Source organism: Madurella fahalii (genome assembly GCF_045866475.1).
Source record: "Madurella fahalii IFM 68171 DNA, scaffold_3, whole genome shotgun sequence".
NCBI classification, from domain to species: Eukaryota; Fungi; Ascomycota; class Sordariomycetes; order Sordariales; genus Madurella; species Madurella fahalii.
Window position 1 is genome coordinate 1,237,035 of NW_027263973.1, and position 27,957 is coordinate 1,264,991.

General features: G+C 52.9%; 10 protein-coding genes across 10 annotated transcripts; 5 read left to right on the top strand and 5 right to left on the bottom strand.

The window, feature by feature from the left end:
• Positions 1-254: 254 nt before the first annotated feature.
• On the top strand, positions 255-677 carry MFIFM68171_05847 (uncharacterized protein; the record flags this gene model as incomplete). Its single annotated transcript, XM_071061267.1, has 1 exon — positions 255-677. One exon carries the CDS (start codon positions 255-257, stop codon positions 675-677), a length of 423 nt encoding a protein of 140 aa, XP_070917368.1.
• Positions 678-1,862: 1,185 nt separating this feature from the next.
• On the bottom strand, positions 1,863-3,491 carry MFIFM68171_05848 (uncharacterized protein; the record flags this gene model as incomplete). Its single annotated transcript, XM_071061268.1, has 3 exons — positions 1,863-1,979; positions 2,041-3,215; positions 3,275-3,491. The coding sequence occupies 3 exons, from the start codon at positions 3,489-3,491 to the stop codon at positions 1,863-1,865; spliced, it is 1,509 nt and encodes a 502-aa protein (XP_070917369.1).
• Positions 3,492-3,948: 457 nt separating this feature from the next.
• Positions 3,949-5,791, top strand: MFIFM68171_05849 (uncharacterized protein; the record flags this gene model as incomplete). The annotated part of the gene is made up of 12 exons (XM_071061269.1): positions 3,949-3,999; positions 4,164-4,208; positions 4,303-4,393; positions 4,459-4,481; positions 4,540-4,558; positions 4,620-4,742; positions 4,800-4,822; positions 4,875-4,912; positions 4,975-4,999; positions 5,053-5,165; positions 5,249-5,668; positions 5,731-5,791. The coding sequence occupies 12 exons, from the start codon at positions 3,949-3,951 to the stop codon at positions 5,789-5,791; spliced, it is 1,032 nt and encodes a 343-aa protein (XP_070917370.1).
• A 1,021-nt stretch (positions 5,792-6,812) lies between these two features.
• On the top strand, positions 6,813-8,500 carry MFIFM68171_05850 (uncharacterized protein; the record flags this gene model as incomplete). Its single annotated transcript, XM_071061270.1, has 6 exons — positions 6,813-6,932; positions 6,988-7,038; positions 7,300-7,315; positions 7,385-7,977; positions 8,068-8,220; positions 8,300-8,500. 6 exons carry the CDS (start codon positions 6,813-6,815, stop codon positions 8,498-8,500), a joined length of 1,134 nt encoding a protein of 377 aa, XP_070917371.1.
• Positions 8,501-8,991: 491 nt separating this feature from the next.
• On the bottom strand, positions 8,992-10,338 carry MFIFM68171_05851 (uncharacterized protein; the record flags this gene model as incomplete). The annotated part of the gene is made up of 5 exons (XM_071061271.1): positions 8,992-9,405; positions 9,484-9,835; positions 9,903-9,967; positions 10,041-10,098; positions 10,160-10,338. 5 exons carry the CDS (start codon positions 10,336-10,338, stop codon positions 8,992-8,994), a joined length of 1,068 nt encoding a protein of 355 aa, XP_070917372.1.
• A 2,385-nt stretch (positions 10,339-12,723) lies between these two features.
• On the top strand, positions 12,724-14,010 carry MFIFM68171_05852 (uncharacterized protein; the record flags this gene model as incomplete). The annotated part of the gene is made up of 3 exons (XM_071061272.1): positions 12,724-12,948; positions 13,018-13,564; positions 13,628-14,010. 3 exons carry the CDS (start codon positions 12,724-12,726, stop codon positions 14,008-14,010), a joined length of 1,155 nt encoding a protein of 384 aa, XP_070917373.1.
• Positions 14,011-15,478: 1,468 nt separating this feature from the next.
• On the bottom strand, positions 15,479-17,848 carry MFIFM68171_05853 (uncharacterized protein; the record flags this gene model as incomplete). The annotated part of the gene is made up of 14 exons (XM_071061273.1): positions 15,479-15,676; positions 15,728-15,854; positions 15,922-16,016; positions 16,074-16,310; positions 16,376-16,574; positions 16,640-16,741; positions 16,799-16,925; positions 16,975-17,244; positions 17,313-17,368; positions 17,427-17,471; positions 17,533-17,559; positions 17,618-17,621; positions 17,690-17,736; positions 17,790-17,848. 14 exons carry the CDS (start codon positions 17,846-17,848, stop codon positions 15,479-15,481), a joined length of 1,593 nt encoding a protein of 530 aa, XP_070917374.1.
• A 2,196-nt stretch (positions 17,849-20,044) lies between these two features.
• On the bottom strand, positions 20,045-20,368 carry MFIFM68171_05854 (uncharacterized protein; the record flags this gene model as incomplete). The annotated part of the gene is made up of 1 exon (XM_071061274.1): positions 20,045-20,368. The coding sequence occupies one exon, from the start codon at positions 20,366-20,368 to the stop codon at positions 20,045-20,047; it is 324 nt and encodes a 107-aa protein (XP_070917375.1).
• Positions 20,369-22,922: 2,554 nt separating this feature from the next.
• MFIFM68171_05855 (uncharacterized protein) lies at positions 22,923-23,801 on the top strand (the record flags this gene model as incomplete). Its single annotated transcript, XM_071061275.1, has 1 exon — positions 22,923-23,801. The coding sequence occupies one exon, from the start codon at positions 22,923-22,925 to the stop codon at positions 23,799-23,801; it is 879 nt and encodes a 292-aa protein (XP_070917376.1).
• Positions 23,802-25,051: 1,250 nt separating this feature from the next.
• On the bottom strand, positions 25,052-25,678 carry faeB-1 (Feruloyl esterase; the record flags this gene model as incomplete). Its single annotated transcript, XM_071061276.1, has 2 exons — positions 25,052-25,371; positions 25,459-25,678. 2 exons carry the CDS (start codon positions 25,676-25,678, stop codon positions 25,052-25,054), a joined length of 540 nt encoding a protein of 179 aa, XP_070917377.1.
• Between the last annotated feature and the right edge of the window lie 2,279 nt (positions 25,679-27,957).

Consider the following 27,957-nt stretch of genomic DNA (forward strand, 5'->3'; position numbering starts at 1 on the left):
CTCCGTCGCCCACCACCGCGGACCACGCCAGTAACACCCCCCCCCCCCCCCCCCCCAATTCACACACCTACCGCCTACAGCAGATACAGGTGCAAAAGCAAACCCGGAACGCGAAACCCGAAACCCACAAAATGTGCCAGAAACAACCTTACCACCCCTTCCCCTGCCACCGCCCCATCCCGGCCCGCGGCATCTGCTGCCCGGCGATCCTCCGCCCCGAGGCGCGCCTCGTGCAGTGCGAGTACGCCGCGCTCATGTCGACGCCGTGGTTCCAGTGCTGGGACCCGCTGCCGGCGGCGCTGCCGGCGGTCGAGGCGCCCGAGGAGGTGAAGGAGGCGGCGCGGGACCGGTGTGGGGCCTGCTGGGCTGCGAAGGAGGAGGCGGAAGCGAGGAGGCGGAGGGAGGGGGAAGGGGTTTATTCCGAGGTGGTGGAGCGGGAGGGGAAGGAGATGATGGGGGAGGAGGAAGCGGAGGGGGAGGGGGAGGAGTGTGGTGGTGTGCCGGACAGGAAAGGGTTCAAAGGCAGGGTGAAGGAGGTGCTGGGCGGGTTGAAGAGGAGGTTGAGTTTGTCGCCTTCTCCGACGAGGACGAGGAAGGGGCAGGGGATGGGCGATTGGCGAGGGGATGGCGGGAGGGACAGCGAGGAGTTTGTGAGGCAGAATGCGGGGAGGTGGTGATGGGGGGATGTGGTAAGCGTGGGAGGTTGGAGGTTGGAGGTTGGAGGTTGGAGGTTGGAGGTTGGGTAGGCACTGGCTGAAAGGATGGCTCTGGGTGAGAACTAAACGTGCCAGCTCTCGCGGGATCTAGGGATTGTGGTTACCTACTTAGGAGCATTGCTCGGCAAAGCGAATTATTCCTCTTTTCCTTGCGCTGCATTGCCGGCTCGGCTGATGCCATAAGAATACCAAACAAACGCGAAACCGTTAATCAAATCTGGAGAAGTCCAGTAACAATAAGAGCAGAGATAACTCCAACAGTATGCCCGTCTTCTGCTGCGAATGACTGCTTCACATAATGTATGGGGCCCGGTTCCCGTCTCTTTACATACCTATCAATGGGTGATCTCAGCAGCCGCTGGTACTCTGAGTCGTCTCGAGTGGAACGCATTGAATATGACCGGTTTTACTATGAGCACTGCGAACAGTGTTAAAAACAACATCTGGGATTACTTCTTGTTCTATATTGAGCCGTGCTCCCCTTCTGGTTACGGATCACTCTCAGCGCGAATTACAAAGAGACTGTTAGCTACCGACTCGGGCTACATCCGGAGTGCAGGGCAGATGGTATGGGTCTTGTCCGGATGGTCAACACCCATAATTTGGTACCTTAAGTCTGACTAACAGACAAATGTGTTGCTATCGGGTTGTTGAGGAGGCGTTCTTCTATGGGGCCACGGTTGGTGGGGCGGTAGATGTGGGGGCATACTTGAAGAGGGTTCGTCTTGTTTATTGGTGCGGTGTTCTGGCGGATTATCCATTTATTATATGCCCTCATTTGACTCGCTGGGTACCCGAACCCCCCTGATAAAGCCTCCGGAATTAGGGTAGGTCCATCAGTGACTGAAGTTTCCCGCTTCTCGAGAGGGTGAGTACGTTTACGGATCACGGTCGGTGTACATTACGCGGGTTCGGGTCTCTTATGGGTAATTGTTTCCGGCGGCTGTAGGGTTGTGCGGATAGGTTCCTAATTGCCGCGGCAGAAATAAGAGTAGGAGAACGTTAACGTTGTGGTGAAGTGGATTAGTATTCTTATTTCTAACAAAGATTCCTAACCGACTGGAGATTGCGCCACGCACCAGCCGCTCATTAGTTCCTGGCAGGCTCTTCCAAGACCGGCCTCTCCTCATTCCATGCGCAAAGTGTTCAAACCTCCCGGCGAGTGACAACAACATGCATATCGCTCTGAATGAATACAGCCGCATTGAATGACTTCCAAGGATTAACCGGGTCAACCAAGGTCAAGTCGAATCGACGAAGCAGCTACACGCTTTGATCAGCAATTGTTCATGTGGCATGAGCGCGGGGGGAACCATGTCCTCACCTCAACGTAAGTCTTGTTAAGCTCGATCTGCGCCACCGTCTTGCCCAAGCACTCCCATCGGCTTCCCGAAGCAAACTCCATCATGACTGTCTGATCCATGGCCCGGTACTTGGCCGGGTCGATATCCAGCCACCGTTCGGGTCGAAACAAGTCAGCGTCGTCGCCAAAGGTTTCCTTGCTTCTCAAAAAGCTAAAGGGAGCCCAGGCTACGTTTGTGCCGGCCGGGATGTGGACGCCGCACACGACCTGATCCTTGTCCGAGACCTTGGGCAAAACGGCAGTCGCGGGCGGCCACATACGCAGGCCTTCACGGATGACGGCCTGAAGATACGGGAGATTTCTCGCCTCGGCATCCGTGATGGGGGAAGAGATGCGCCCTTCCTTGATGCCCGTGTCAATCTCGGTCTGGAGACGGCGGTAGACGACCGGATTCGTGATGATGAAGAGGAGGGTAGAGCGGATGGCGGTCGCGGACGTGTCGGAGCCGGCGATGATTTGCACCACCGTCTCACCTTCGGCCTCCTCTCTGGTCAGGCCGTGGGCGACGAAGGAGCCGAGCATGTCCCGCTTGACGACGGGTTTGTCACTGTATCGCTCCGCTACCGTGTCGTGGGCGACGCCCATGACAGTGCCGATGCCGACCATGTTGCGGACGTTGGGGATGAGCCACTTGAGCCGTGGGGACTGGATTGTGTACAGAAACCAAGGCACTAGGGCGGTGGCGAGCATGATGGGAAGGGTGCTCTCGGTTGTCTGGATGTAGCTGTGCAGATCCTTATCGGCGGCTAGGTATCCAAGTTCCTTGCCAAACGCCAAAGCGGAGATGACGTCGAGTGTGAAGTATTGCACCTTGCGCGCCAGGTCGACAGGCTTGAAATCGGTCTTGGTCGACAGGTACTTGGTCTCGAGGAGAGACACAAGACCGGCGACTTGTTTGTCGATCTGCTGGTGGAGATTGTCAACGTCCTTGCCGCCATACCCTGGCATGAGCTTGGCTCTCAGTTTTTCGTGGACCTCGTCATCCAACACCGAAAAGGCGTTGTCCCTGTGAGGGTCAAATCGGAAGCCGCGATACCAGTATGATCGCTGCCAGGCCGAACGGACACCCCATATACGTCGCAGTTCTGCGCCGTCACCGCACACGACCCAGTTGGGCGCGATCTTTGCGATGGGACCTTGGTGAAGCAATGTCAGAGCCTTGCAGTGGCTGGTGTGGCCCGCGGGGAAAACGTACCGTATTTTTTGTTGGCATCAGCGAGGATGAAGCACATCCGGCCGCTGAGCTGAGTGTAAATCAACCAGAGGTCGGTCCACCCGGCCCAGAAGGGGCCTGGGATATGCCTCACGCGAGCATAGCCCTTGACGCGCTGAATGATTAGGTAGATGGCGACCAGGGCTAAGCCCAAAACGACCGCCGTGGAGGGCGCGCACAACATGGCGAGGTCTGCCATGCTGTGAGGTTGTCTGAAAGACATTCTCCGGGGACGCGGGTCTGGTCCATGTTTTTGTCACAGGGCTGGGCGACTTAAGAGTCCCGGGAAAGGTGCAGAGCGGGGCTCGCACGCTACTGCAGTGCATTTCTGCGCAGGCGAGCGAAAGGGGAATGGTAGCGAAATACGTGTGATCAGGCGAAGCGGAAGCGCTCCGAACGCCACCGTTCGACGCTGCAGGCCAGGCCAGGCCCGGCACTCTACACCCGCCAACGAATCAAAAGGCACAGCCCTGTACCCTGATTCGTGCGACAAGCCTTGGCTCGGTTGATCTTCTGGGCGGCGTTCCCCACGGAACACTTAAGGCGGTCGCCATTGCTTTGGGTTGCAATCTGCTTCGGTTTTCCTTCGCGGTTTTCCTTCGCGGTTTTCCTCACGGCGACCCCTAGGAATCAAATCCCCGATAAGCCTGTGCAAAATGCCTCAATCACCGCCAGAGGATGGCCGGCATCAAGATGAAGTCGAACTGGTAGGTTTGTTTTTACTTTACTTTGTTACTCCTCTTTTTTACTTGGTTTTACTTTAATTATTTATTCTTTTTCGTTGCGAGGGCCCCTTTCTCCAAGTTGGCCCCGGCCCCATCCGTAGCCCCCGTAAACGGCTTCTTGCACACGCTAATTAAAACATGTCTAGGTTCCTGAAGATGATTTGAGTGATCGTGATTCCGCTCTCGGCGAGGTATGTGCTTGTTGATCTACAGCGCTACGTCCATATTCGTGCTTGCGATTACCGATAATCAAGTGCCAAGAACTAAGTAAATCCTGCTCCGAAGTCATCGTCGGATAGTCTTACATCACTGCGGTCTAGCATCCTCGCTTATCAGCAAGAAAATGGGCGTACCTACCACGCCATGAGTGCCGGAAGTGAGCCTTGACCGTCACCCACCGGTGACACGGAGCAATGCCCCGCTGACGAAGGCCCTTCACAGAATACTTTCTGCCTAACGATGCAGTATGGCGACTTTCTGCTTTCTGTGGAGCATCCCATACTAAACACTAACCACCGGTAGCCCGAGATAGAGCGCTTAGGTACCTCTCTGAGAAAACCAAAACCGTCACGGAAATAAATTGGACTGACGTGCCGAGGTAGACTTGCAACATCAGATCTTCAGGCTGACGTTCGACGATGAGATTTGCCTCTGTCCGAAGAAGGACGGTGCAGAGAGGGTCTTGGACCTCGGCACCGGAACCGGGATATGGTGCATCGAATATGGTGAGAGCACTCCCCGCCGTCGTATGGAGGAGAAAGTTAACAGTAACCGGAACGCAGCCGAAGAGCACCCCGACGCAGAGGTACTGAAACCCATTCCCACGTACATGGACCGATTACCGAACCTCTATCTAGGTTATCGGGGTTGACCTCAGTCCCGTCCAGCCCGATTTGTATGGCAACTCCCAAGACTTTGCTACTAGGGCTTCTGAAAGGTGGCTGATAGTGAACCTAGCGTGCCACCAAACTGCTCGTTCGAGGTAACCAAACTGCGCAACCGAAAACTTGTCAAGGTGAGGCTAATATCTGAAAGATCGATGATCTAGAAAAGGAGTGGACCTGGTCCAAACCCTTCGATTTCATCATCAGCCGCTTCATGACCGGCAGTTTTGCCGATAATGCTGCCATTGTGAAGAAGGCCTTCGAGTAGGTTTTTTTCCTCGCTTTTTCTTTTTTCCTTAAACGTGCTTGCGCCGTCGTCGCATCGATGTAAACTGAACGTTTCCCAGTCACCTGGAGCCCGGCGGCTATTTCGAAGCACAGGACATGGCGGTTCCAATCGGCTGTGACGACGGCACGCTGACCGAAGACTCTGACCTCTGGATCTGGGTTTGCCGGCTCATGGAGGCCATGGAAGTGTTTGGTCGCCCTCTTACTGCTGCCCAGAAATGGAAATCCCTCATGGAAGAAGCTGGCTTCGAGGACGTTGTCGAGAGAGTCTATAAATGGCCAACCAATGGCTGGCCTCGCGATCCAAAGTACAAGCAGCTCGGCTTGTGGAGCTTGTATGACATGGACCAGGTTATGGAATCGGCTATCTTGGCGCCATTGACGAGATGTCTGGGTTGGACGCGGGAAGAGACCCTCATGCTTGCCGCCCGCGCGAGGAAGGTGCTGAGGGATCCGAAGGTGCATGCCTATTGGCCCATGTGAGTCCCACATGGGAGGAAGACGGGGAGGTGCTTGATGATTGCTAACTTGGGCGTTGTAGCCACGTGGTGTATGGCCGCAAACCGCTGAAAAACAAGAGTCTGCAGAACACTAATGCTTGATATGGGAGGGACAGAGACGGCAGACAATTCCCTATACCGTCTTTTGTATGCATTTATGCCCCTATCTACTTATATTAGAACAATAAAATGGTTGGCAAAGCACTTGCCGCGCGTATGTGTACAGACTCGACAAAGTTCTACTCTGTCGTTAGAGTTTTGTTACTTCCTCTCGGACCTTCGGAATACTTCAAGTAAACAGGGGCAAGTATACCTAGAAAGAAAGAAACAAAATCTTCCAAAAACGCACTGCACGTCCCTAGTATATTCTGCATAACACGCAAGGTGGAGGGGTATACAACTTGCGTGTCAATCACGGCCTTCGGGCATGGTGCAACCTGCGGAACGCGGTAGAGCAGGGGGCAAGGCTGCGCCCGCCTGCTATGGCTCACCTGAACTGGGTGTCCTGTTGTGCTACATTGGGCAATGTATATCCGTGTGGCGGTGGCTTAGGTTGCCTCCATGTTGCTAATGCAGACGACCTCCGCGTCCGATAGCGCATCGGTTGTATATGTACCTTACATATGTCTTCCGTTGCATGTAAGTGGTAGTGCCCCGCTTCTTACCTGTAAACTTCCCACGTCGCGGCGAAGCCAGGCTTTAAAACATAATCCCATCGACTGAGGTGGAAAATTGAACATCTCTTTTCCCCATCGTAAATAGGTATAGTATGTAAATGCGAAATATTGATGCTACGAGGTTCGGCTAGCTATACTAGTGAGGTGACCATAATGGAGTTCTTTTGTTTCAGAGCAGTTTAAGCAGAGTCCTGCCATATAAGGCTTTCAATGGTAATGACATGATTAATTGAGCGGGACGCGTAAGAGCCTAATCGTGGCACAGCGTAGTAATCATTGCTTCGGTGGCCCGATCGCGGAGCCTTCCTGCATAATACTGATGCCAAAACTGGAGTCCCTCTTCAAAGTTTTGACTTAATGTTTAAAACTTAGTTCCTACCCTCGATGACATCTTTCTTCATCACGGTAAAACAAAAGTCCTCTTCCACGAACCGGATATCTTCAAAATGAGACACCATGACCCTAAGCTAGGCTCTCAAGCCAAATGCTGGACAATCTCTCAGCATACTTCAAGGGACGAAGACCTCAGCGGCGAGGGTAGAGTCGCTGACAAGGCCAAGGAAATCGTAAGTGATTTCGTTTAACACTTAACATCTAACGGCGAACATAGCTAATCAACAGCCAGCTACGAACATTGCAGCTACAGACCGGGCCGCCAGCGTTGTTCTTGCTGTAAGTACGCCTTGAGGGTCATTGGCAGGACTCGGAATATAGGGGATGTACCTCTCTTACAAAGTTGAGTCTAGAACTGCATACGGTGACACACGACTGGATGACAATCCCCTCAAGCGTTCCACCGACGAGGTGGGAAAGACAGAGCTTGACTGGATTAATGATTTGCTCCACCTCAGGCCACATACTAAAGACACGATATCTAAGACAGTAAGGGCATACTTTTTCCATGAAATCGAGTATGACACAGTCTCTCAACAGCAGATAACTGCGCTCAGTAGGTCCAGCCTGTGTAATTTTAATAATTTATTCAGTGGGTGACAGTTTGGCTAATACGCTATGGCAGCCTTCTTCGTCCGGGTGGGGAGAAGCCTGACATGGATCACTTGTAGTCTGCGCATTGAACTTCCCAGCCTCCAGAGCGTCGCATTCGTAAGTTGCAGTGAACCAACCGAGCTAGCCGAATTGCGAGACCTCTGCGATAAGAACAAAGACCTTTTACGGACAACCCCGCTGGGCATTCTGGCGCTGATATATGTCCAACGAGTTCGGTCATGGGAGGGGTGGGTAGCCAGTCTCTGGGCCAACCTCAACGAGATCGAGGTGCTCTTGGGTATGGCGCCTCCAGGTTGGGAGTTCAACAACCCTACTCCGCAACGCGTCAAGGACCTCTCCAACCCTGACGTCATAAACCGACAATTTGCCACCACTCATGCTCAGATATGCCATTCTCAGGTCTCCCTAGCCTTTGGAGTGCGTTATGCAGACCAATGCCGGGAGGCTATGGACATTGCGGAGCAAGCCAGGGCTGGTAAACGGCTCCAACCTGGAGAGAAAGAGGCTTTCGAAGGATACTTGCGACCTACTCTTTCTATATGCAAATCTGTGCAAGATCGTTCCACGGACCTGCTGGAGCGTCTGCGGGGTCTTATCAGCATGGTAAGGCCATCATCTGTTTGTTTTCGGGATACTTGGACCATGACTGAGGAATTCTGCAGAGACGAAGCTGATGTTATACATTGCCCGTAGACCGCCAACATGACTGCACAGAAAGAAGCTAGAACGAATCGAGATATTGCCCAGACCAATCTTAGGGTTGCCCAGTCCGCTGCCAGCGACAGCAGAATGATGAAGACGATTGGCTTGCTAGGAGTCATGTTTCTTCCAGCGACGTTCACCACGGTAAGTATATGTACCGCCTATAACCATACTGAAAATCTTTATGCAGATGAACGCATGAAGGAAGCTGATACGTTAGCAGGCACTGTGGGAAGTAAATCTCTTCCAGCTTGACGACGAGACGAACAAAGTAGTGTACGCAGTGACAACCGTGGGCCTCACACTATTGGTGTTTGGTGCCTGGGGAAGCTACATGTTCATGGCGCGAAAACCACTCGAGTGGTACCGAGGGGACGAGCTGGAGGCGGCGAGGGAGTTAATGGAACTACGGCCATTGGTGTGAAGGACCATGATTCCACTGGACCAAAGATGGGTTTCTCGATCACCTTGCCGTCGCGTTCCATGTACAGTGCCACACGACTTGCGGGCTCGGGGAGTGTGTGCTGTGACAAACAATCAGGCATCATTTTGATTTTCCGTTCCCGCACGGAAGTAGGGATACGGCTTGAGAGTACCATAGTGCCTTGGAGTGAACGCAACCTTGCTCCCGCGTGATATCGGTCCCTGAGAAGTGTGAATGATCATGTCGGGTCCTATTGGATTCAAGCAGACCTCTCCAAACCAGTTGAGGTAATCCCGCTATGTAACGGGATTTTCACACGTCGACAACGTGAGTTTCAGGTACCGGTATTACTATGTAGTACAGTGGTCATTGTTACAATTACTAACTATAGGTATCTACTAGAAAGAAATACCAAGGTATCTCTAAGAATCTCAAGAGGGAAGTATTAACCGTCAACAAGCTCACACCCCGACCAGCCCCTTTTCGACTTCTCATATCAACATGGCAACCACTCCAGCAACAACAGCCAGCAAGCACCTCGGCATGTCTATCGCACTTCCGGCGCCGTCGTCGGCGGCAAATCCCGGGGGAAGCAGATCGGGAAATTCAGTTTGACCCGGTGCAACAGCAAAGGTTCGCGACGAAGAAGTCGAGCTCGCCTCGTCCGACTGGGGCAGGTCGAGAGTGGGTGTAGGCAGCGTGTTGTCGCCGTCATCCTCCGAGATTGTCCGCCGCGATGTAGTAGTGGGGGCGGAGCTGGTTCTGGTGGTGCGCGTTGTGGATCTTCGGGTGAAAATATCGTCTGAGCTATCGTCATCGTCACCGCCGCTGCTACCGCCGCCGCTACTCCCAGAGCAGGTTCGCCCGTTTCGGCAACAACCGTTGCTCAAGCAGTAAAAGCCCTCCTGTTCGGGGGTAATTGTGTTAGAAAATCCGGGCTAAGATGGTTTGAGGAGGGGAAAGGGGCTGTGGTTGGGCCTTACAGCGCAGTACTTCCCGGTCCCAAAGTTGCAGCACACGCCATTGCTGGGGATGCAGAAGTTCGAATCGCATGTTACGCGGCCGGTGCCGCAACCCTCGCTGCTACCGCCGCCGCCGCCACCGCCGCCACCGCTGCCTCCTCCTCCGCTACCTCCTCCGCTACCACCTCCGCTACCACCTCCGCTACCACCTCCGCTACCACCTCCGCTACCACCTCCGCTACCACCTCCGCTACTACCTCCGCTACTACCTCCACTGCCGGAAGAACGGCTGCACGTGCTTTCGTCCGTGCAGACGTAGCCTTTGTTGCAGTATCCGCCGCTGGGGCAGCACACGGCGTCTTCAGGCATGCAACTACAAGTAGGAAATTGTGTCAGTTGTTGAGTGTTGTAAAAGGAGGGCATCAATCCGGTTGACATACCCCCTGCCGTCGCAAAGAACCTCACCGGCATCACAAGATCCGACGCCCGTGCAGGTTTCGCCATTCTGTTTGGATATGTCAACCCCCGACACTTCCATAGACAAGGGAGTACCATGGCAAGGGAATAGTAGTATGTACCGGACAACAGCTGTAACCACCCGTGCAATAATTACCCGCCTCGCAGTACGTGCTTCCTCTGCATGGACACCATGTCAGAACTTGGCCTGCAGGTTGGAGAGTCGGGAGGAAAAACGTACGTGCAGCACACGCTCCCTTCGGGCATGCAGCCGTTGCCACAGAGGATCCAGCCAGCCTCGCAGCCGGACTGGCGGATGAGGAGGCCCGCGGGGTTGGCGGAGGTTTCGACCACGATATCGAGCTGATCCATGGCGAGCCCGCCGAGGAGGGCGCGCGTTGCTATTCCGGCGGCACGCATTTTTGTTGTCTCGCCCTGTTCTAGATGACTATGGGCTTATTGGGTGTCAAGCGGTTCTTCCGGGTTCAGTTCAAACAGGAGGTGGGCGGCTGGGAGATATTGGACAACCACAACGCGCAGATATGGATGGAGGACAGCACGACGACATGCCGTCCCGGAATGCAAGGGACCGCCAGCATCTTTAATTTATCGACGCAACGCCCATCAGAGACCGCGCGACTGGTCATCGGGTGGTTGCATCTCGGTGCAGCCATCCCACCATCACCACAATCTCAGCCCGGGCGGGGAGAAGTTGACCGAATCAACGGAGTGCAAAAAGTCGCGGTGCATCCAGCTGGGTAACCCAGCCACTGCCAATGTCACATTTTGGCGAGGTTAGAAGGGGCGCTGGCCCAGCTGTCTAAACAGCTTGCAGCTCGCAGCTTTGCAGCTGCAACAAAACGCCATACGTTTTGCTGCAACGGCTGGGCAAGTCCTCAGAGCTGTGATCCAGCGCCTCTCGCTTACCTGCGAGTCGGGGGAATCGGCCCCCGCGACAACGGGCGACTCGGGTGCTTGCAGCGGTGTGATGGCTGGAGCAGCACGTGTTTGGATCCCGGCTCACCGAGGTCTTGGCCAACGAGCCAGCTGGGGCCCCTTGGGGGGCTGCGCCTCAGTTTTGGCAGTGGGGTAATAAAGGTGACAGGCTTGGCTGTGGACCCCGAGCTGCTGCTGGGTATCGCGGTGGATCAGTGCTGAAAACCTTGTCGCGCTTGGGAGAGAAGCATGACATTGCAGGACTGGGGATGCGGAGAGGGGGTAAACTTATTACGTCGGACCATTTGAGATTTCTGGCCCTAACCTTGGGACAACCGAAGAGAGAACGGGCAGGCACGTTACAAGGTGGATGTCCGTTGAGGTTGTGATCCAAAGCACTCATTCTCATCTCTGTGCATGCCCTGGCTATTCCTGGCCATTCCTTTTGGCATACATCTTCACTTAGTGCTTCTCAAAACCAAGGAACTAGGCGCTACGAGGGCGTAGGGCGAGTCCGGGGATGATACCCGGATAAGGTATCTTTTAGCAGATGAACCTCACGATCTCATTTAACCATGTCCGAATTTGAGAAGAGAAGCAACCCGGGAGGTGAGGGACGGCAGTGAGATAGCTGGGAAACCCTTTTGATCAAAGGTGCCCGAGGCGGTTTGTGCCAAGGACTTCCTTGTCATAAAGGGCAGCATACAGTATCAGGCTGGAGCCCGTGAAAAGGACCAATATCGGCCAACAAAATCTCCACGACTCCAACCGCAAACATCAAACTTTTTGCTTCTAGCGAATTACCGAGCGCGCATAGAAGCCATCCTATTGGCTGGCGTTGCTAGTGATGGAGGTATCTTCTTTGCCGACCTAACTAATTACAGAGCCTGTGGGTTGTGGAGCCCATAAACCGAACGCATGGCGATCCAAAAGCTTTTACCTCCTCCTCTACGATATCGGCATGTTTGCTTAGCGCTGGTGACAAATGAACTAGCAACACCGAATTGGACTGTAACTACCGTGCTTATACATTAGTGTCATCGTTGTGCCGAGCGCGATGTTACCGGAGTATTTATTCCATTGCCCTTGCTAATACCTTAAACACACTTTGTCGATGTGGGGACGACGGCTCCAGCACTCGCGCACCCCCCGTTCTCGAGGAGCCCATGCTTGCCTACCCGATTCGAGTTACAATGATGTCAACTGACGGGGGCCAAGCGAGAGCCGTCAGACCTTTACGAAACAGATCTGGGCCGGCCTTCTCCACGAGGTGGTATCAGTCCAGAACCCGTCCGAGCGGACGCACTAGCAGTCTCCGCTAACTAACCCTTTTTTTTTTTTTTTTTTTTTTTTTTTTTTTTTTTTTTTTTTTGATTGTCAATATCGGATGGGCCCAAGGGGCCGGGACGTGGAAAGACTAGTGTTGGAGAGCATCCGAGCGGGAAATTCGCCGCGCTTTATTGGAGCGCTGAGTGATCCCATCCTGGCGCGCAGGGACTGTCCTTCTACGCGTAACCAAACAAGGTTTAAGTTGTCTCCTCAGTCTCCAATCCTTTCGCCCCTTTTCTTATGGGCACTTGGAAAACGAGATAACAGAATAATAAAAGAGGGTCTAGAGTCTTGTCCTGGTTTCGCTGTCCCGATTCTCTTCCGATCGTTTCCCCGCGAGGTTACATCTTGCCTTCCATGGCGGGACTTGAATAAGTCGGGAGCCTAGGGCATTGAGCGACCAACCGCATAATACTTCCCGTCCGCCTGCACCGGATTCAATCTCTTCCTGGAGGTGCCGTCAAACCCGGAACTGCGACGTAGCCGGCCCTGCTACGTCCCCGAGGTTACCCACATACTCGGTACCGCACAACGGTCGCCATGTATACATATCCTCGCGCCGTACCGGACCAATACCCCGCCCCCGTGCCGTTAACCCCCGAGGAACTGGCCGCCCTTCCGCACGACAACGGCGGCCCAAAGCTCAATGCTAGCATCTGGACGCTGGCGGGCGTCGCCACAGTGTTCCTCACCCTGCGCATCTATTGCCGTGTCTTTAGGGGGCAGCGTCTCTGGTGGGACGATGGGATCCTCATAGCGGCTTGGGTAGGCTCTCTCTCGACCGGGGCGCGTTCTGTTTTCACCACGGCTGACACCAGCTCACACCGATCATAGGTTTGCGCGATCATCGAGTCGGCACTCGTGACACACATAACCACGTTGGGCTTCGGCCTGCACATCTGGGATTTTGATCTGCGCAACATGGAGCACATTATGCTACCCACAAATGTAGCGGGCACCCTTTCCATCACGGCGGCTGTCTGGAGCAAGACGTCCTTCGGTATCACGCTGCTCAAGATTACCGACGGTTGGATCAAGAAGCTCACGTGGTTCTGCATCATCTCCATGAACGTTGCCATGGGCCTGTCTGCTCTTTTGCCCTGGGTTAACTGCACGCCAATCCGGAAGGCGTGGGATTTGTATGCTGAGGGTACCTGCTGGGATCCGCGTATTAAGACGTCCTACGATATCTTTTCGGCGGCCTACTCGGCACTGATGGATATCACGCTTGCTTTCTTACCATGGAAGTTTCTCTGGAGTTTGCAGATGAAGCCCCGAGAGAAGATTGGCGTGGGCATTGCCATGAGCATGGGTGTGTTTGCTGGTATCACGGCCATCATCAAGACTAGCATGCTTCCCCGAATGCTTTCGGCCGACTTCGGTAAGTCGTCGTGAGCACCGCTTCTTTACCCAAAGTATTTTTCCGCTGATTTGATGGAAACAGCCGCCGGCGTCGATCTCTGGATCTGGGGCAACGCCGAAATTTGCTCGTCCATCGTTGCCGCCTGCATTCCCATGCTTCGCGTTCTCGTCCGTGACGCCAAGTCCTCGCGCAATACTCACAGTGGCTACGCCAACGAGACGTATGCGACGGGAAACTATAGCAGATTCGTTAGTGTTACAGGCAGGGCCGGCACTAAAACTACCAGCGAGGTCGAGCTACAGAAAATGGATGACGACGGTAGCGACCGGAGCATTTTGGGGAACAATGGAGCGGCGCGGCAGCCAAAGAATGGGATCGTCCAGGTGACGGGATTCACCATTCAATATGATGCCAGATCGGACACTGGGGGGGGTACTGATAACAATGAAGCAAGGACGGAATGATGGATGACGGCAGATGAGAAGAGTGTCCCGGGAGAGTACTTTATGTATGGTAAGATGATAATGTATACAGGAAATATCTTTTCCAACACAGTACCTGAGTTGATGAACCCTATGATGTTGCCGAGCATATGCTAGCTCTTCCTATGCAAATAAGGAGTCATTGTTCGTACATACAAAGTCTAGCGAGGCCATTAAGGCAATATCAGTGAGAATGAATCCACCGTTGTGCCAACAGATGGCCTTTTTGCACAGTTGAATTACCTTTACCTTGCTCAATTATTCCTGAATGTCGACGGCGCTCACCTCAAATCAAACCAAACACATCCCGTTGCGGACTTGCAAGAGCAATGTCCTTTCTCGTGTACTCGAGGATGAAGGTGTCTGTATTTTGCCGACGCCCTGCGGATTGTTAATTGCTCCTCGCAACTTTCCGAGACTCCTCGATGGCTCTGATGTCCGAGTGCTAAGCGGAAAACCATGACAGGCAGTCTTGTCGGGCCGGCTCGAGAACGGTGTCCACGAATTCAGATATGAAGATGGCCCTGGGTATCGTCTTACGGCTGCGATGTAGAGCCACACTGGAAACTGGTGTTGCAGTCACGTCTTCGGCACTAGTTGTCGCGGTGAGCTCCAGACCCGGACAATCTTCGGGCCTCTATAAGACCTGCAATCCGAGCATCTCGGCCGCCTCGCGCCATTCACCCAGGCCTAGCGTGCTCCGTAGGGCACCCGGCTCCTTCTTGGCGGCTTAACGGACTGAGAAATAAGCGCTCGTACACCTAGACGCTAGTGAAATTCCCCGCTCCAAGCTGGCTCATGCGCGCGCAGTGGTGGTAATTGGAATGATACCTACTACTAGTAGTTGTATGGGAAGAGCCGTCAGGAAACTTCAAGGGTTCACGTATCTACGTTAGCTTCCCGGTCCGCCACATGATCGGATTTGCAGTGACCAACGCTAGATGGAGTAGACAGAGTAAAGGGCTGCTTTGCATAATAGGCAGAGCCATGGATAACACACCCACTGTTATGGGTTACCGATGGTTCACATATTCGGTTGTGCAACGCGTGTCTGTCTTGAGTGTTTCCGTAATCTTCCCCCATGTTAGGAGGGCCATTTCCATCAGTCATGGTCCTCGGAATGGCGCAGGCGTTTGCATCATGAACCAGATAATTGAGGACTGCCCTCCAACCTATCAGCGGCTGTATTAGCTTCCACGTAAGTCTAATTAGATTATGGAACGCGGGAAGGACGTGGCCCATCGTGCATGGACCGAATGGATGGAGATGGAGAGAACGCCTGTCACTTAGCTTAGTTTGCTATCGGATGGTCTCTTTGAAGCAGGATTCATGTTTGGGAATGGGAAGCCCTATACCCTCTAAACACAAGGTCAAAACGGCAATAATTGTATGCCAGCAACAATCTAGCTGAGTTATGTGCCATCGCTCCGCGATCCGTGGCCATCCCAATTTAGGCTTTCTCGGCGTTGTCCTCCCGAACCTCTTTCGCAGGCTCCTCCGGGGGGTCCTCGACATCCTTTCCGACCAGATTGGTCACACCGAATAACTCGTCCATCTTCTCGAGACTGAGACCCTTGGTCTCCGGGATGAAGAACCAGACAAAGATGCCCATGATCCAGCCAAAAGTACCGAATAAAAAGAACATGCCCTAGGTCAAGTCAGTTAAGGCATCCCGGATTGGGTAGTACAAGGGACTCACATAGCCGGCAGTGCCCATCGTGACCTGCATGGTCAAGACAGTTCGCGCGATGATGAAATTGAAGAGCCACTGGGTTGCAGCACCCAGAGCGACGTTCAACGCGCGGAGTCGAGCGGTAGGGATCTCACTGTTGGCAGCGCGTCAATACCTGCTTCCCATTCTAAACGACAACCTACGCCACATGGGACACATACCTGACGAGAATCCAGCACACAGGGCCCCAGCCGAACTGGAAGAAGACGGCCCATAGGTAGATCAGGACAATAGCGAAATACCCGAAGCCGGAAATCTGGTTCTCGGTTAGCACCTATCCAGCTGAGATTCCAAACAGAAAGGCGAAACTTACAGGTTTCCCGGGAACTGGGGGCTCTGTCTTGCCGTATGCGCCGACAATGTACATGGAAATAGCCTGTGCCGCACTTGTCCATAACAGACTCCGCCGGCGACCGAGCGAGTCGGCAAGGAAGATGAGGAAGAACAGGCAGCCGACGACCTTGACGATGCCGTAGACACCTGTGGCAAAGAGCTGGACAGACGTTCCCGACATTCCGAGACCGGCGAAGATTTGAGGGGCGTAGTAGTTCTACGCCGCAAACGTTAGCAGGCAGAACAGGAGGGCGGGTGTTTCATGAGAATGGAGAAGCTTACAATGGCGTTGACACCAGTCATTTGTTGCCAGATCATGAGCATGACGCTGATGATGGTTCGCTTGCGGTTTCCGGGGATCACCCACATCTCCTTGAGCAGGGTCTTGGTCGAGGCGTCGCCGATGAGTCGCCTCTCGTTGTCAAGCTGCTGAGCCATGTCTTGGATCTCGCTTTGCACGTACCTGTGCTCCGCTGGCAGGCTGAGTAGAGAAATTTGGTTAGCGAACCAAGCGGAAGCGGTAGGGGAGTCATTCAGTTCGCCTACCCACGGAGCCGGACAATAATTTTAGTCGTCTCCTCCCAGTTGTCCTGCTTAGCGGTCCATCGAGGGCTCTCGGGCACCATAAACATGAAGACGACGAGGAGCCTACATCAACGTTAGCGCATGGCCTCAGGTGACGCCCACTGGAGCGGTTTCACTTACAGCGCCGGAAGCGCCTGAAGAGCGAGGGGTACCGCATAGCTAGCTTTGCCTGAAATGTGCAACAGGCACCCGTAGTTGATCCAGAACGAGATCATGACCCCGGCCACGATAAAGAGCTGATAGAATGCTGCGAAGCGTGAGTAAGTGAGCTTATGATTATCGAACAAGGAGCGTACCGGTCAGGCCTCCACGGATGGCTCGGGGTGCGCACTCCGAGACGTAGAGAGGAGTCAACATGGAAGCAGCGCCGACACCCAGGCCAGCGACGAACCGGCCAACATACATGGCGGCTAGGTTACCTGTATCGCAAGACCCGGTCTGCAATACGACACCAACAAGAGTAACAAGGCCGGTTGCGATCAAGGCCCACCGTCTCCCCCACCTGTCCGTCATCCACGGGGTGATGAGGCACGCAAGGAAACATCCTGCTTGAAGGGTCGAAGCGACTAAGTACATTTGGTGTTAGTAGACTGGGCCTCGGGGAAATACAGCATGGTACACAAAGTATGCTTACTATTCTGCGACATGTCGGCCTTGGCTACCGCGTCGTAATCAAGGTAACCATATTGCCTAACGTTGTGTCAGTCTGAGAGGTGACCTCGACTATCCCGAAGAGACTGCCACATACTCCTGCATCGCTGGCATGGCCAAAACGCCTCCAATGGTGCCGATGCTACGAAACAGCTGGTTAGCGGAGCCGTTCCCACTTGTGCATCATATGCCGAACCACTCACTCCCAGCCGAAAAGCATGCCACCAAAGCTTTGGCAGTTTGTATTAGCACCAGCCGATCCACATACCACTTATTCCGCTCTCTTACCAGGCTACATATCGGCGGACAAGTCAGTAGCCGCCCGCGAAGAGACCGTCTGTTTCCAGCGAGGGAACTTACCTGCCCAGACCAGAGCAAACACCCGCCATCCGTAGATTTCTTCGGGGCTGTGCCGTGTTAGTGCGTTTTCATGTTTGGAGCAGGGTACAGCCGCCCGTACTCCTCCTTCATCGCATCATTGCGAATGACGAGCTTCAGAATCTTATATCCGGTGCCCATGGCTGCAGATTTGGCCGGTCCGATTGATACGCTGGTACACACCTCTCGACGAGACAATCGGAGAGAAAGGCGAAAAATTCGCCGTCGACGAGGATTGCGGTCGGGAGAGGAAAAGAGGACAGGAGACGGAGCAAGTGCGCGAAGGATGGATCATATGGGGTAGACACCACACTAAGAAGCCTACTCCAAACCAGAATTGGGGATTCACCGAGGGTTTGGCCTATTGGCGGGTTCCGTCTAAGAGAACCAGGCCGGAAGAATCGGTCGCCGTCGGGATGCTGCAGGTTAATATGGATAAATACGTCAGCGCGGGTTGCATTTCTCCCCGCAGCGTGTCGGCCACGCTGCGTCCGGGGACTGGGGATAGGGTCACGGTACTAGGCCGACAGGGAGGCGAATGGTCGGTGTGCTAGTAACCTTACAAGGGTGACGAGCGGGGTGTTCCTTGGCGGCCCTCGCGATGATTGGGCGAGACCGGGACAGCAGAGTGCGGGTAAGAGGCAAATATTGTTCCATCTGTTGTAGTAGTACATCTTTGGAGAAGGGTAGAAAGTGGGCGGGACAGGGCCAAGGCACCAAACCCAAGACTGGATCTCTTCAGCCGCCCGGCATCAAATAAACTCGGAACCATAAATGGGTTGCGCCTCAGACGAGCCGCACTTTCGGGTGCTGAGCATCTCTCTAAGCTTCTGGCTCGGGACTCGTCCTGGACATGATATGACTGTTCATTGGGACCCTTATTCTTTCCACGGGTCCTTCGGTGTTGTTGAACCACCTCAGGACTAAGTAGTCTTTGGATCTTCTTCGTACCACCAAATCGGTGCCCACCAGAGGGCTTGCCCGATATTCCGAGATGTGAAAAACCGGAATAATTTGTCGCCAATGCCGCCGAGAGTTTCCTGTCCGGATTGATGTCCGGGATGGGGGTCTTGACGGGGCATTCGTGGCCCCCGACACAGATGAACAGGCCAGACGAGTCAGAAGAAACCACCGAGATACTGGAAACAGACCTAGATTGCTGAACAATTTCTGACATGCGGCCCTTGACTTGACCAGTCTACGCGGGATTAGATAGGTGCATATCGATGCTCAAAGGGGGGAGAACTGTCCTCGATTCCGGTCTGTTTAGTGTGTCTTTGGATACGAGATAAAAAGGGACCACAGCTTAAGAGACGCCTAGGGCTAGGTCGGAGTAAGATATCAAGATGGTCTAAGAGGGCTTCCAGAGACAGGCCGGATATTGGCGTCCCGTCCTTTTCTGGATTTGAGATCCTAGATATGGTGACGAGCTTCAAGTTGTCACGACAGAAGGTCAAATACTCTCTTTTACATCGGTAACTGGACGATTTTGTGCTGAAAACGAATGAAACTACTCCTCCCATCGTTAATGGTATTTTAAGTGAGCAGGTACTGGCGTGCCAATTGGAAACCTGAACTTCCCACCACAGACACTTGGCGATGCGCCTTAATAAGGCACCTAGCTACCTTAAGCCGCACTGGAATTGAGGGTATCAGCAATACGAAAAGTGAGCGAAGCGGAAAGCTCCAAGCGGCTCGAGCACAAATGTGATGATATCCGTAGCACTTCTTTCTAATGGTATAAATCGCGTACACAAGACTAGGATGCAGATCCCGGGAGGAGATGAGGCATCAGGGCTGAAAGGTGCAGTCACTAGTATTGAAGCAGAGTGTCCTAAAATGATTCTCTATTGTTTTAGGCGGCGACTGTGAGAAAGAAAGACAAATTTGGACCTTTGATATCTGAGACTAGCAGAGACAGGTGTAGAGAACCATAATTTAGTTCTTTCAAAGTCTACTGTCTCATTCTCAGACCGTATCAGCAATAACATATGAAAAGATTCAATACTGTACTACCTAATCCGCCTACCGCCCACGATTTTCCTTCGACATCTGATAGAGTGTTGAACTCACACAGCTAACGGGCGGAATAGAAAAGATTTTCCGCAGAAGAGACTGTACGAGTAAGAAAATGACGTCCTGTGAGGATGCGAAATAAACTGTAATGACAGTCGTCCATCAGTCGACTTTCGCGCTTACCACTGCAATCCACCCATCTCCGAATCCGCATACGCAGCCCGCACCTCGCGACCTAATCGGCATTCACTCCACAGGGCGAAGATTGCCAATTCCTCAGAGGAGTGCTCGATGTCGTTGTTCCAGTTTGAAAGAGCGCCCTCAGGGGCACGGAATTTGGCGCTGGATGGTATAGGTTGCGGATTGCACCTGAAAAAACCCCGGATTGGGGGAATTGACCGGACTGAGAGAACCACGGACGACAGCGCTAAGTCTAACGTTGCGTGGGCTCGGCACGTCGACCTCGATGCCGAGGCGGTCGTTCTCAATGTACGATTCGCCATCAGCAAACTCGGCACCCTGGAAATCACGAGGGGGGTTATTCCCGAGCGCCTCGCCCACGGAGATGGTATAGCTGTTCTGGAGTCTGGCCGAAACACTTGTCGGGAACCGGGCAAATCCGCCGTATCTTGGGACGAAGCTCATGACGGTGCAACCGGTAGGGAACGACATATCGAGCTGGATGGTGCAGGTCAAGGGGTTTCTGGGATTGGGGCCAACAGAAGCATTGAAATTGAAGAGGGAGATTGCAATGTTCTGACCCAGGTTGCCAATGATGAATTGGAAAGTGCCGGGACCGCAGCCGGAACCGCTCGTAGTGACGCCGGTAATTCTGGCCTGGCTGGCTTGCCGGACATCGTGATGGATGAGGGAGCAGTTGGCCAACGCGAGCGCCAGGGATATGAAGATGGCAATAAGCTTCATTGTTGATCCAATTGAAGGTTCTCCTAGGGAAGCTATATGGAATTGGAACTCGTTTTGAATGCAAGTACGGCAGGAACTCGGTGAACCGGTGATGGCAGAGAAAGGAAGTGCGTAGGATTAGAGGATTAGGGGGGATTATAAATACTTTTGGGAATCAGGCATGTTGGGTCCGAGAAGGCTAAGACCGTGGCGCTAGGCGGTGTGTTCTCTTTGACATTGCTATGTAGCTATACTTGAATCAAGGCATCCAGTTTGCCCATGGAAGGCCCAAGGCGACAAGTCCGTGCTTCCTGATCCAACCCGCCTGGAAGGAGATACATTGCATTGTTCTAGATCGATGTATTACCATCCCACCGGGGCCGGGGTTGCACTGCTCACGTCCTCATGGCACATAGGTGCCACACGGCATGATATTAGCTGTCACAACTGGGACATCAGCAACCCGGAGTAATCTAAGCCTAGGCGACTTGAAACACAGCTCACCGACCTTTCCAAGAAGTCCATCGAGGACTTGCATATCATGGGAATGCCAAGATGGGGCTGATACTCCGATGGGCCCTTGCCACATGGTCCGCGGGTTCAGCTCCGTTGGTAGCCAATTGTCGTGCTGTATGGCTTAGAATTCCGCACCCTTTTGACTCGTCGAAAGCGCTTGGTGTGCAAACTCTTTAAGATGTCACCCTTGATATGGACCCTTAGTGGAACACATCTTCCTCTCCCTATGTACTTCAGGACTCCCGCTAATGCCCAGCCCAAGCCGTTCGGACCCCCCGAAGCCATTATTCATCACTCTCTCCCTATCAGGCATGTGCCTTTGGTACCTAGTAGGCAGCATGGTGTAACATGTGTAAAAACTGTGGAGACTACCCATCCAGAGCCAACCATTATCATCAGCCAACCGATTATTCAGGGATTTTCCTGTCGCAATCTTAACGGTGCAATTAAGGTAGAGGTTATATTGGTTCAAGTCGGTGTACTTTTAGCGGCCGGCCTATAGCTCATGGACTGGACAGCGGGGAAATCCCGCTCAAGACACACAATTGCACATCACATCAATGACGGGTTACACAACGCACAATCCGCCGACCTGTAGCAACCTTTAGCTAATAAATTCATAAAGAAGTAAATTAATAGTTCTATCCGTACTTTCGCCTATCAGATTTCTATAGCCGGCAGGACCGCGTTCCTTATCCCTCCTAGGTATTTATACTATCGAAGGATATTCTCAAGGGAAGGAGATTTTACTCAGCCGTTTATAGTTATCAGCAATAGTTCTTCAGAAAATAATACTTCATAATGTAAGTTTAACTGTCTGGTAACTGTCTGTATCGGAAATATGACCAAGATACCTAGTAGGAGAGGGGGGGGATCTGTCATCACCGAGACCTTATAACGCAGCGCTGCTAATTCCGAAATGCTGGTGACATCATGACGCTAAGCCAGGCATTACTATGACCTACCAAGGCCATTATGATGTCTAGCTGGGCGTCATCATGTTGCCAGTGTAGATGCTATTGCTAGCGTTGGCGATACAGTCGGGCATGGCAACATCGTGACTAAGACGCACCTTACCCCAGTTAGGTGAATACAGTATTTCGAGCATGGAATCAAGTTATTTGTCAGTTCTATCCTACAGTATGCAGAGAGATCTTTGTAATACTCGTACACTATATCTAGATAACTAGTAGCGCAGTATATATTTGACAAGGGTATGTGTAGCAAAATAGTAATGAATACAGAGAGGGGGAGTTTCTTCCAATGCGGTGTCCTACGTTTAAAATAAGTATACTATATCGTTTTGCGAAAAAAAAAAAGATAGGATGGAACTGATAGGGGAGAGCGTATAAGAAAACGAAGTGCTGGCAACCTCACATCGAGACTCAATACAAAGAGCTCAATTCAACATGATGACCCAGTATTCTCTGTCCTTACTGTAAAGTTGATGACTGCCGCAAGCAGAACCATCCAAACGAGGAGTTATACGTTCCTCTTAATTGTTTCCCATAAACCTGAGCCCAGGTATCATTAGTTGTCATCATTGAGCCTCGATATCTGGCATTTCACCTATACCAATATAAATACGCTGGAGGCGCTCAAGCCTGTCATTAACTAGCATGGCTACTGTCAATAAGATACTTCAACGCTTTCACAAGAAAAGCTTACACAAACAAGAAGCGCTAATACAAACCACTTCCTACGAGATCTACACAACCTCACGTTAGACATCCCCTGCCAGTGGAATCAACCGAGCCTAGCAGAAACCAAGCCCGCCACAATGCGCACGTACCCAACCCCTCACCGGGTCTGCGAGCTCTGCATGGACCCGCTGGGGCGCGACCAAACGATGGACACGGCAGGGTACTACCCGGAGGACCCGGAGTTCGAGACGATCAACGCGGCCAGCGGCAACGCGCGCGTGGCGCGCTGCGGGTCCTGCCGCATGCTGACCACGCGCATCCACGGCTTCCGGCACGCCTCGGACCCGCACGCCGCCCGCGACGCCCTCGCCAACCACATCCCGCGCGAGATCGCCGCCGTCGAGCGCAAGTTTGCCCACGCGCGGCGCTGGAACCCCGACTTCCGCGCCGTGCCGTCCCACATCCACACGGCGGCCCTGGAGCGGATGCGCGTCAACGTGCTGCGCGAGGTGGAGGGCCGGCTGAGGGAGAGCAGGGAGCTGCTCGGGGAGAGTGCGGCGGCAAGCGGGCAGGCGGGCGCGGGTGCTGCGCGGACTCCTGACTCGGATGCGGAGACGTTGTTGTTGGGGGAGCGGGCGTGGATGGGCAGTAATGGGACTAGTGCTAGTGCGAGTACTACCGATACTTCCGTGAGTGGGGGGTACGTCGGGCCGCGAGCGAGACTGCGGTGGTTGCTGGGGCAGGATGCGGAGTCGGAGTCTGGGGAGGGATCGTCCTCCGGGCAAAGGAGTGTGGCGCGCATGCAGATGGACGAACGGTTTACGGATGTGAGGCAGATTCAGTTTGGGGATATGCCGATTGGTGGGATAGCGAGGGCGCGAGATGCGGGCGACGACGATCTGTTGGATCAGTTGAACTCACCGGATCGGCGGCTTAATACTACGCCTGTAGAGCCAAGCGACAATGATGCAGATAACATAGGCTTTATAGGACATTATCCTTTACAGAGGCCGTAGTCGGTGGAGGGATCCGGAGAACTTTATGATAGTCGGTTCCGGTTCCCGTAAACTCGCTTTGAATACTTACCTATTGGGTTACGCTGCCGGTGTGCTCGATAGGAGGGACTGGGGCATTAGCTAATTAGCTAGATAGTATTGATTTTCATTGCATTCGTTAGGACTTACTATATATCACTTCCGACTAGGTGGCTCGCACCTCAGAGTTCCAGGCTATTTGCAATACACAAGGAGAAGCTTATCACTTCGTTCAAGCGGAATGTATGGGAAGAGGTAATATGGCGTCTACAGAGCTGGCCAGTGATGCGCCTGGGGTCGTATTGGCCGGTTAGGTCAAGTAATCCACGACGAATAGTTGCGGGAAAGGCGCGAAGGGTATTAACGGGATTATCGTCGGCTCGTCTTAAAGCGACGCAGAGCCGGTGTCAGAGTGTCGACTTAAAGGATGGTCGAGCAAACAGAAGCCACATGTGACAGCAGCATTTGACCTATGGGCACTTAAATTTGCCAGCGCCTTAGCATCGTAGCGTATAGCTTACGAACTATAGATAGCATAAGATAGGCGATATTTTCTTAGGTCTATTTTATTTCTTAACCTATCCGCTCATCCTACTCTCTAGAGCTCGATTTAATTTAGACTGACTGCCTTACAGAGGTCTCATTGCTGACTCAACCTTCCCTGTTCACTATAAGCAAAAGTTAGAGAGGCGTTGTGGAAGGAAAAAGAAAGGCAATAAAGGAAATGAAAAGAAAAAAAAAAGAAGAAGAAAAAAGAGGGCGTAAGCGTAGCGAAGTGATATCCAGTTCGATAAGACTAAAAGAGGAGGGAATGAAGGAACGGCCGCATATAATTAGCTTAGCAGATTGAGCATCAGAGTAGCACAGGCGAGATCCTTAGCGGAATTAAAGAAGGAACAAGCGCGAATAATGAAAGGAGGGAGAAGTTAATAGTACAAGGAAGAGTTGTTGGGAAGTGGGGGGTAATCTCCTAGCCATGTGCATGTCGGTGATAGCGTCCAAAGTCCTGGAGATGTTAGGGAGTCATTGGAAGATCTGGATCGAAAGCGATTGCGTTCTGATTGTCTTTAATTATGCGACACCGGCAAGGGCTCCGGTAGTCCCTGATGCGGTCTTGGTTGACCATATAGCGCGCCACAGCCAAGACCATAAGAGGTCGAGACAATCGAATCCAGCCTTATATAACTGTTGATACAATACTGCCACCGCCGCCAAGTATTGGATACGATAAACTATAATCTCCTCTGACCCTTGCCCTTGCCTTCAGTCGCAGGGGCCTCCATCTGCCATAGATCGATGATTACATACGCTGCATCAGGTCCCCGCGAGACAATTCCAACGGATACCACGCTGTTGAGCCACGAGTATGCCGGATGGCCCGTTTCGAACCTGACGCGTATGTTCACGACCCCTTCGGGCTGCTGCGGGCCGTTGGCCTCGACCAGGATATCGGCCCCGTCAGCCGTGTGCATCTGATACCGCACATCCGCGTAAAAGTTACCGGCGGTGGGATCGCCAAGGCTCCAGTCGCCGCCGACGGCAGGAACAGTTGCTGGTTGAGGTTCGGATCAGCAAATGAGAGCTACAATGAAAGGAGACCCCGGTAAAAGAGTGGTAACTAATATTCAAACTTGCGTACCAGTGATTCTCGGACCGTCAAACCGCCCACCTGTGACAGCGAAGATATTACGATTCCCAAATGGTCCGGGACCGACGGGAATAGGAGGGGCGATGGTGATGTTGGCGGTGCCCAGGTAGCTGAGTCTCGGTGTCGTTGGCGTGCCAGTGACTTGGCTGGCCTGTAGAAGAGCACCGCCGAGCAGGGTGTACACCGCCGTGATCGGTAGAGACAGCTTCATCTTTGCTGTATGACGCTTCCGTCGAAAGAACCTGTTCTCTGCTGGCTAGGATGCATGCGGTTGACTACCGGAAGAGCTTCAGCAACGCTCAGGGACAAGTGTGTTCTTATCCTCAACGTCTGCTACGGATCCAGTTCGTTTGCGATTACGGACCTGCGGCTGCAGTCGATGCGGCTGGGAGTCCTTCCGAGCCGGGTTTCCCGGGGTTTACCTTTTCTGAAAGTGGCTAAAATTGCATATATTCGCCTGAATAAGCACCTTGTTGATACTGCGTGAGCTGCCCCCATACAGGGGATTTCGAGGGATTCTGGAGTATGTAATTATCATTCCAGTAACAGCTGACATAGTGCCTGCCGGCGCCGTTCTCATTGCCCAAGCATCGCTACGCCATTTCGGCATCACCTGCATCGCGTCGCCGGTACTGTTAGATGCCTAGGCGGCCTAAAAAAAACCTTTTGAAAATACAGCTATTCGTAACCATAGCCGGGACGATAGCAATAAAGCGGCCCGATTGAACCGCCACATTTCAAGCGTTGGATGTTAGCTAATCATTAGTACACCAGCTGACTAGTGATTATATAACGGGGCGTCAAACCCCTGGTAATGACGCTCTGGATTACCCAAGGGCTACGAGCAATAACTAATCATCCCGCCGTATCCGAAGTACTCATCATCCCATCAAACGCAAACAACTGAACCATCGTGACAAATTTGATTTCTATTAGACTACACTCGGAACATCCGGTCTTGGATAGCATCACGGTTTCCTCGTTCGGATGTGATGTAAGGCGCAGTCAGACTTACCAGACTCCCAAAGAACCACGTCAGCCGTCCAGGTGGCATCTTTTTTCCCACTCTGACAAATGCGACGTTACACGGCCGGGTGTCACGGACAGCGCAGCTCAGGCCGAGTTTGACATCTCTTGGGCGCCGGCTCAGGTTCAGGCTGACCTTGGCCACATTTTTAAACTCGGCTTTACCTCCCTATCATTTATAAGAGAAGCTTTACTTGAAGCTAGAGAAATTGTATTTGTTAGAAAGGAGTTTCCCGGCCGAGTACCTGAATCTTCCGAGAGACTACGTCTATCTTTGTGCTGGCTTGTCTGTCTGGTCAAACAACTCACCACACATAATATCAGGTACATAGGTGTCGCAAGAGAGAGCAAGTGTGTCCCCTTATGCTGATCGAGCAACATAGGAGTTGGTGACCCTCTAAAGGGATGACTGATGTAGTTACAACTTCGCTGTCGCTAGGAAGACATGCTAGCGCGGTTTTATAGGTAGCTGCGTAGGAACGTGCGGGCTGCAATAACAGCATGCACTAAACCCGCTATAGTACCTACACCTACTTCAACAATAGCGCCGCTCGACAAACTCAAAGCAGGGGACGAGAACGACACCTTACCAGGAGATCAACCCGCTTCAACCAAGAGTCCAGAACAAGGATGACGGTATATTTTTCTCGTCTTAGAAGCGAGGAGGTCTAGTCGGACTGCTCCGAACTGATCTTGAAGACGGGTGCTTGCGATGAGCCATTACTAATAATAATATGATTAACACGCTTGTCGACCGAAGTGGTAACCGAAACTGAGACACCTGCCTACATGGTTCCAGTCGATACATGCACAGGCCCGCATGTAAAAGGCCAGCACGTGTAAGAGCAATCCCAGTTGTCCGGTAAGCGACGCCGAGAATAGATCAGACACGGGTAGGGTGAGTAGTACGCCAGGGGACACAGATAGCCGTCCGTCCGTCCCGGTTCTCTCTGCCCGGGTTTCGTCATAGTTGTAGTTGAGATTAGTATGGCCATCAAAACAGACACAGCCAACAATGTAGCCGCTCATACACACGCCCGGCCAGTAGTAGCCCTTTGCTCAAGCGTTTTCATAGTATGGACGCAGTGCTGGTCGATGCTGGCCTGAGACCGGAGGACTGAGGGCAGTCAACCGGCGGGGTCCATACTGTCGTTAGCGGGATAACAAGCGATAGAACGGCGTCCGGCCGCGTAAAGGCTTTGATCGACACTCATCTTGGGACGCTGCTTGACTGGCTCATATCGTCAGAGAGGAGGAAACAGGGCGACAAGAATAGACAGCGAAAAGAGAGACGGAAATTTGCAACTAAGGGTTATTCGACCTAGTTAGTGGTCGGACCGATGCTAAGTAATTAAATAGTGTAAAAGTTACTGTTAAATCTGTGTACCTACCACCCAATCAGACCACGGACTGTGTCATGTGGCGGTCAGCCAGAGGATATGACGGTTGATAGGTTTAGCCCTC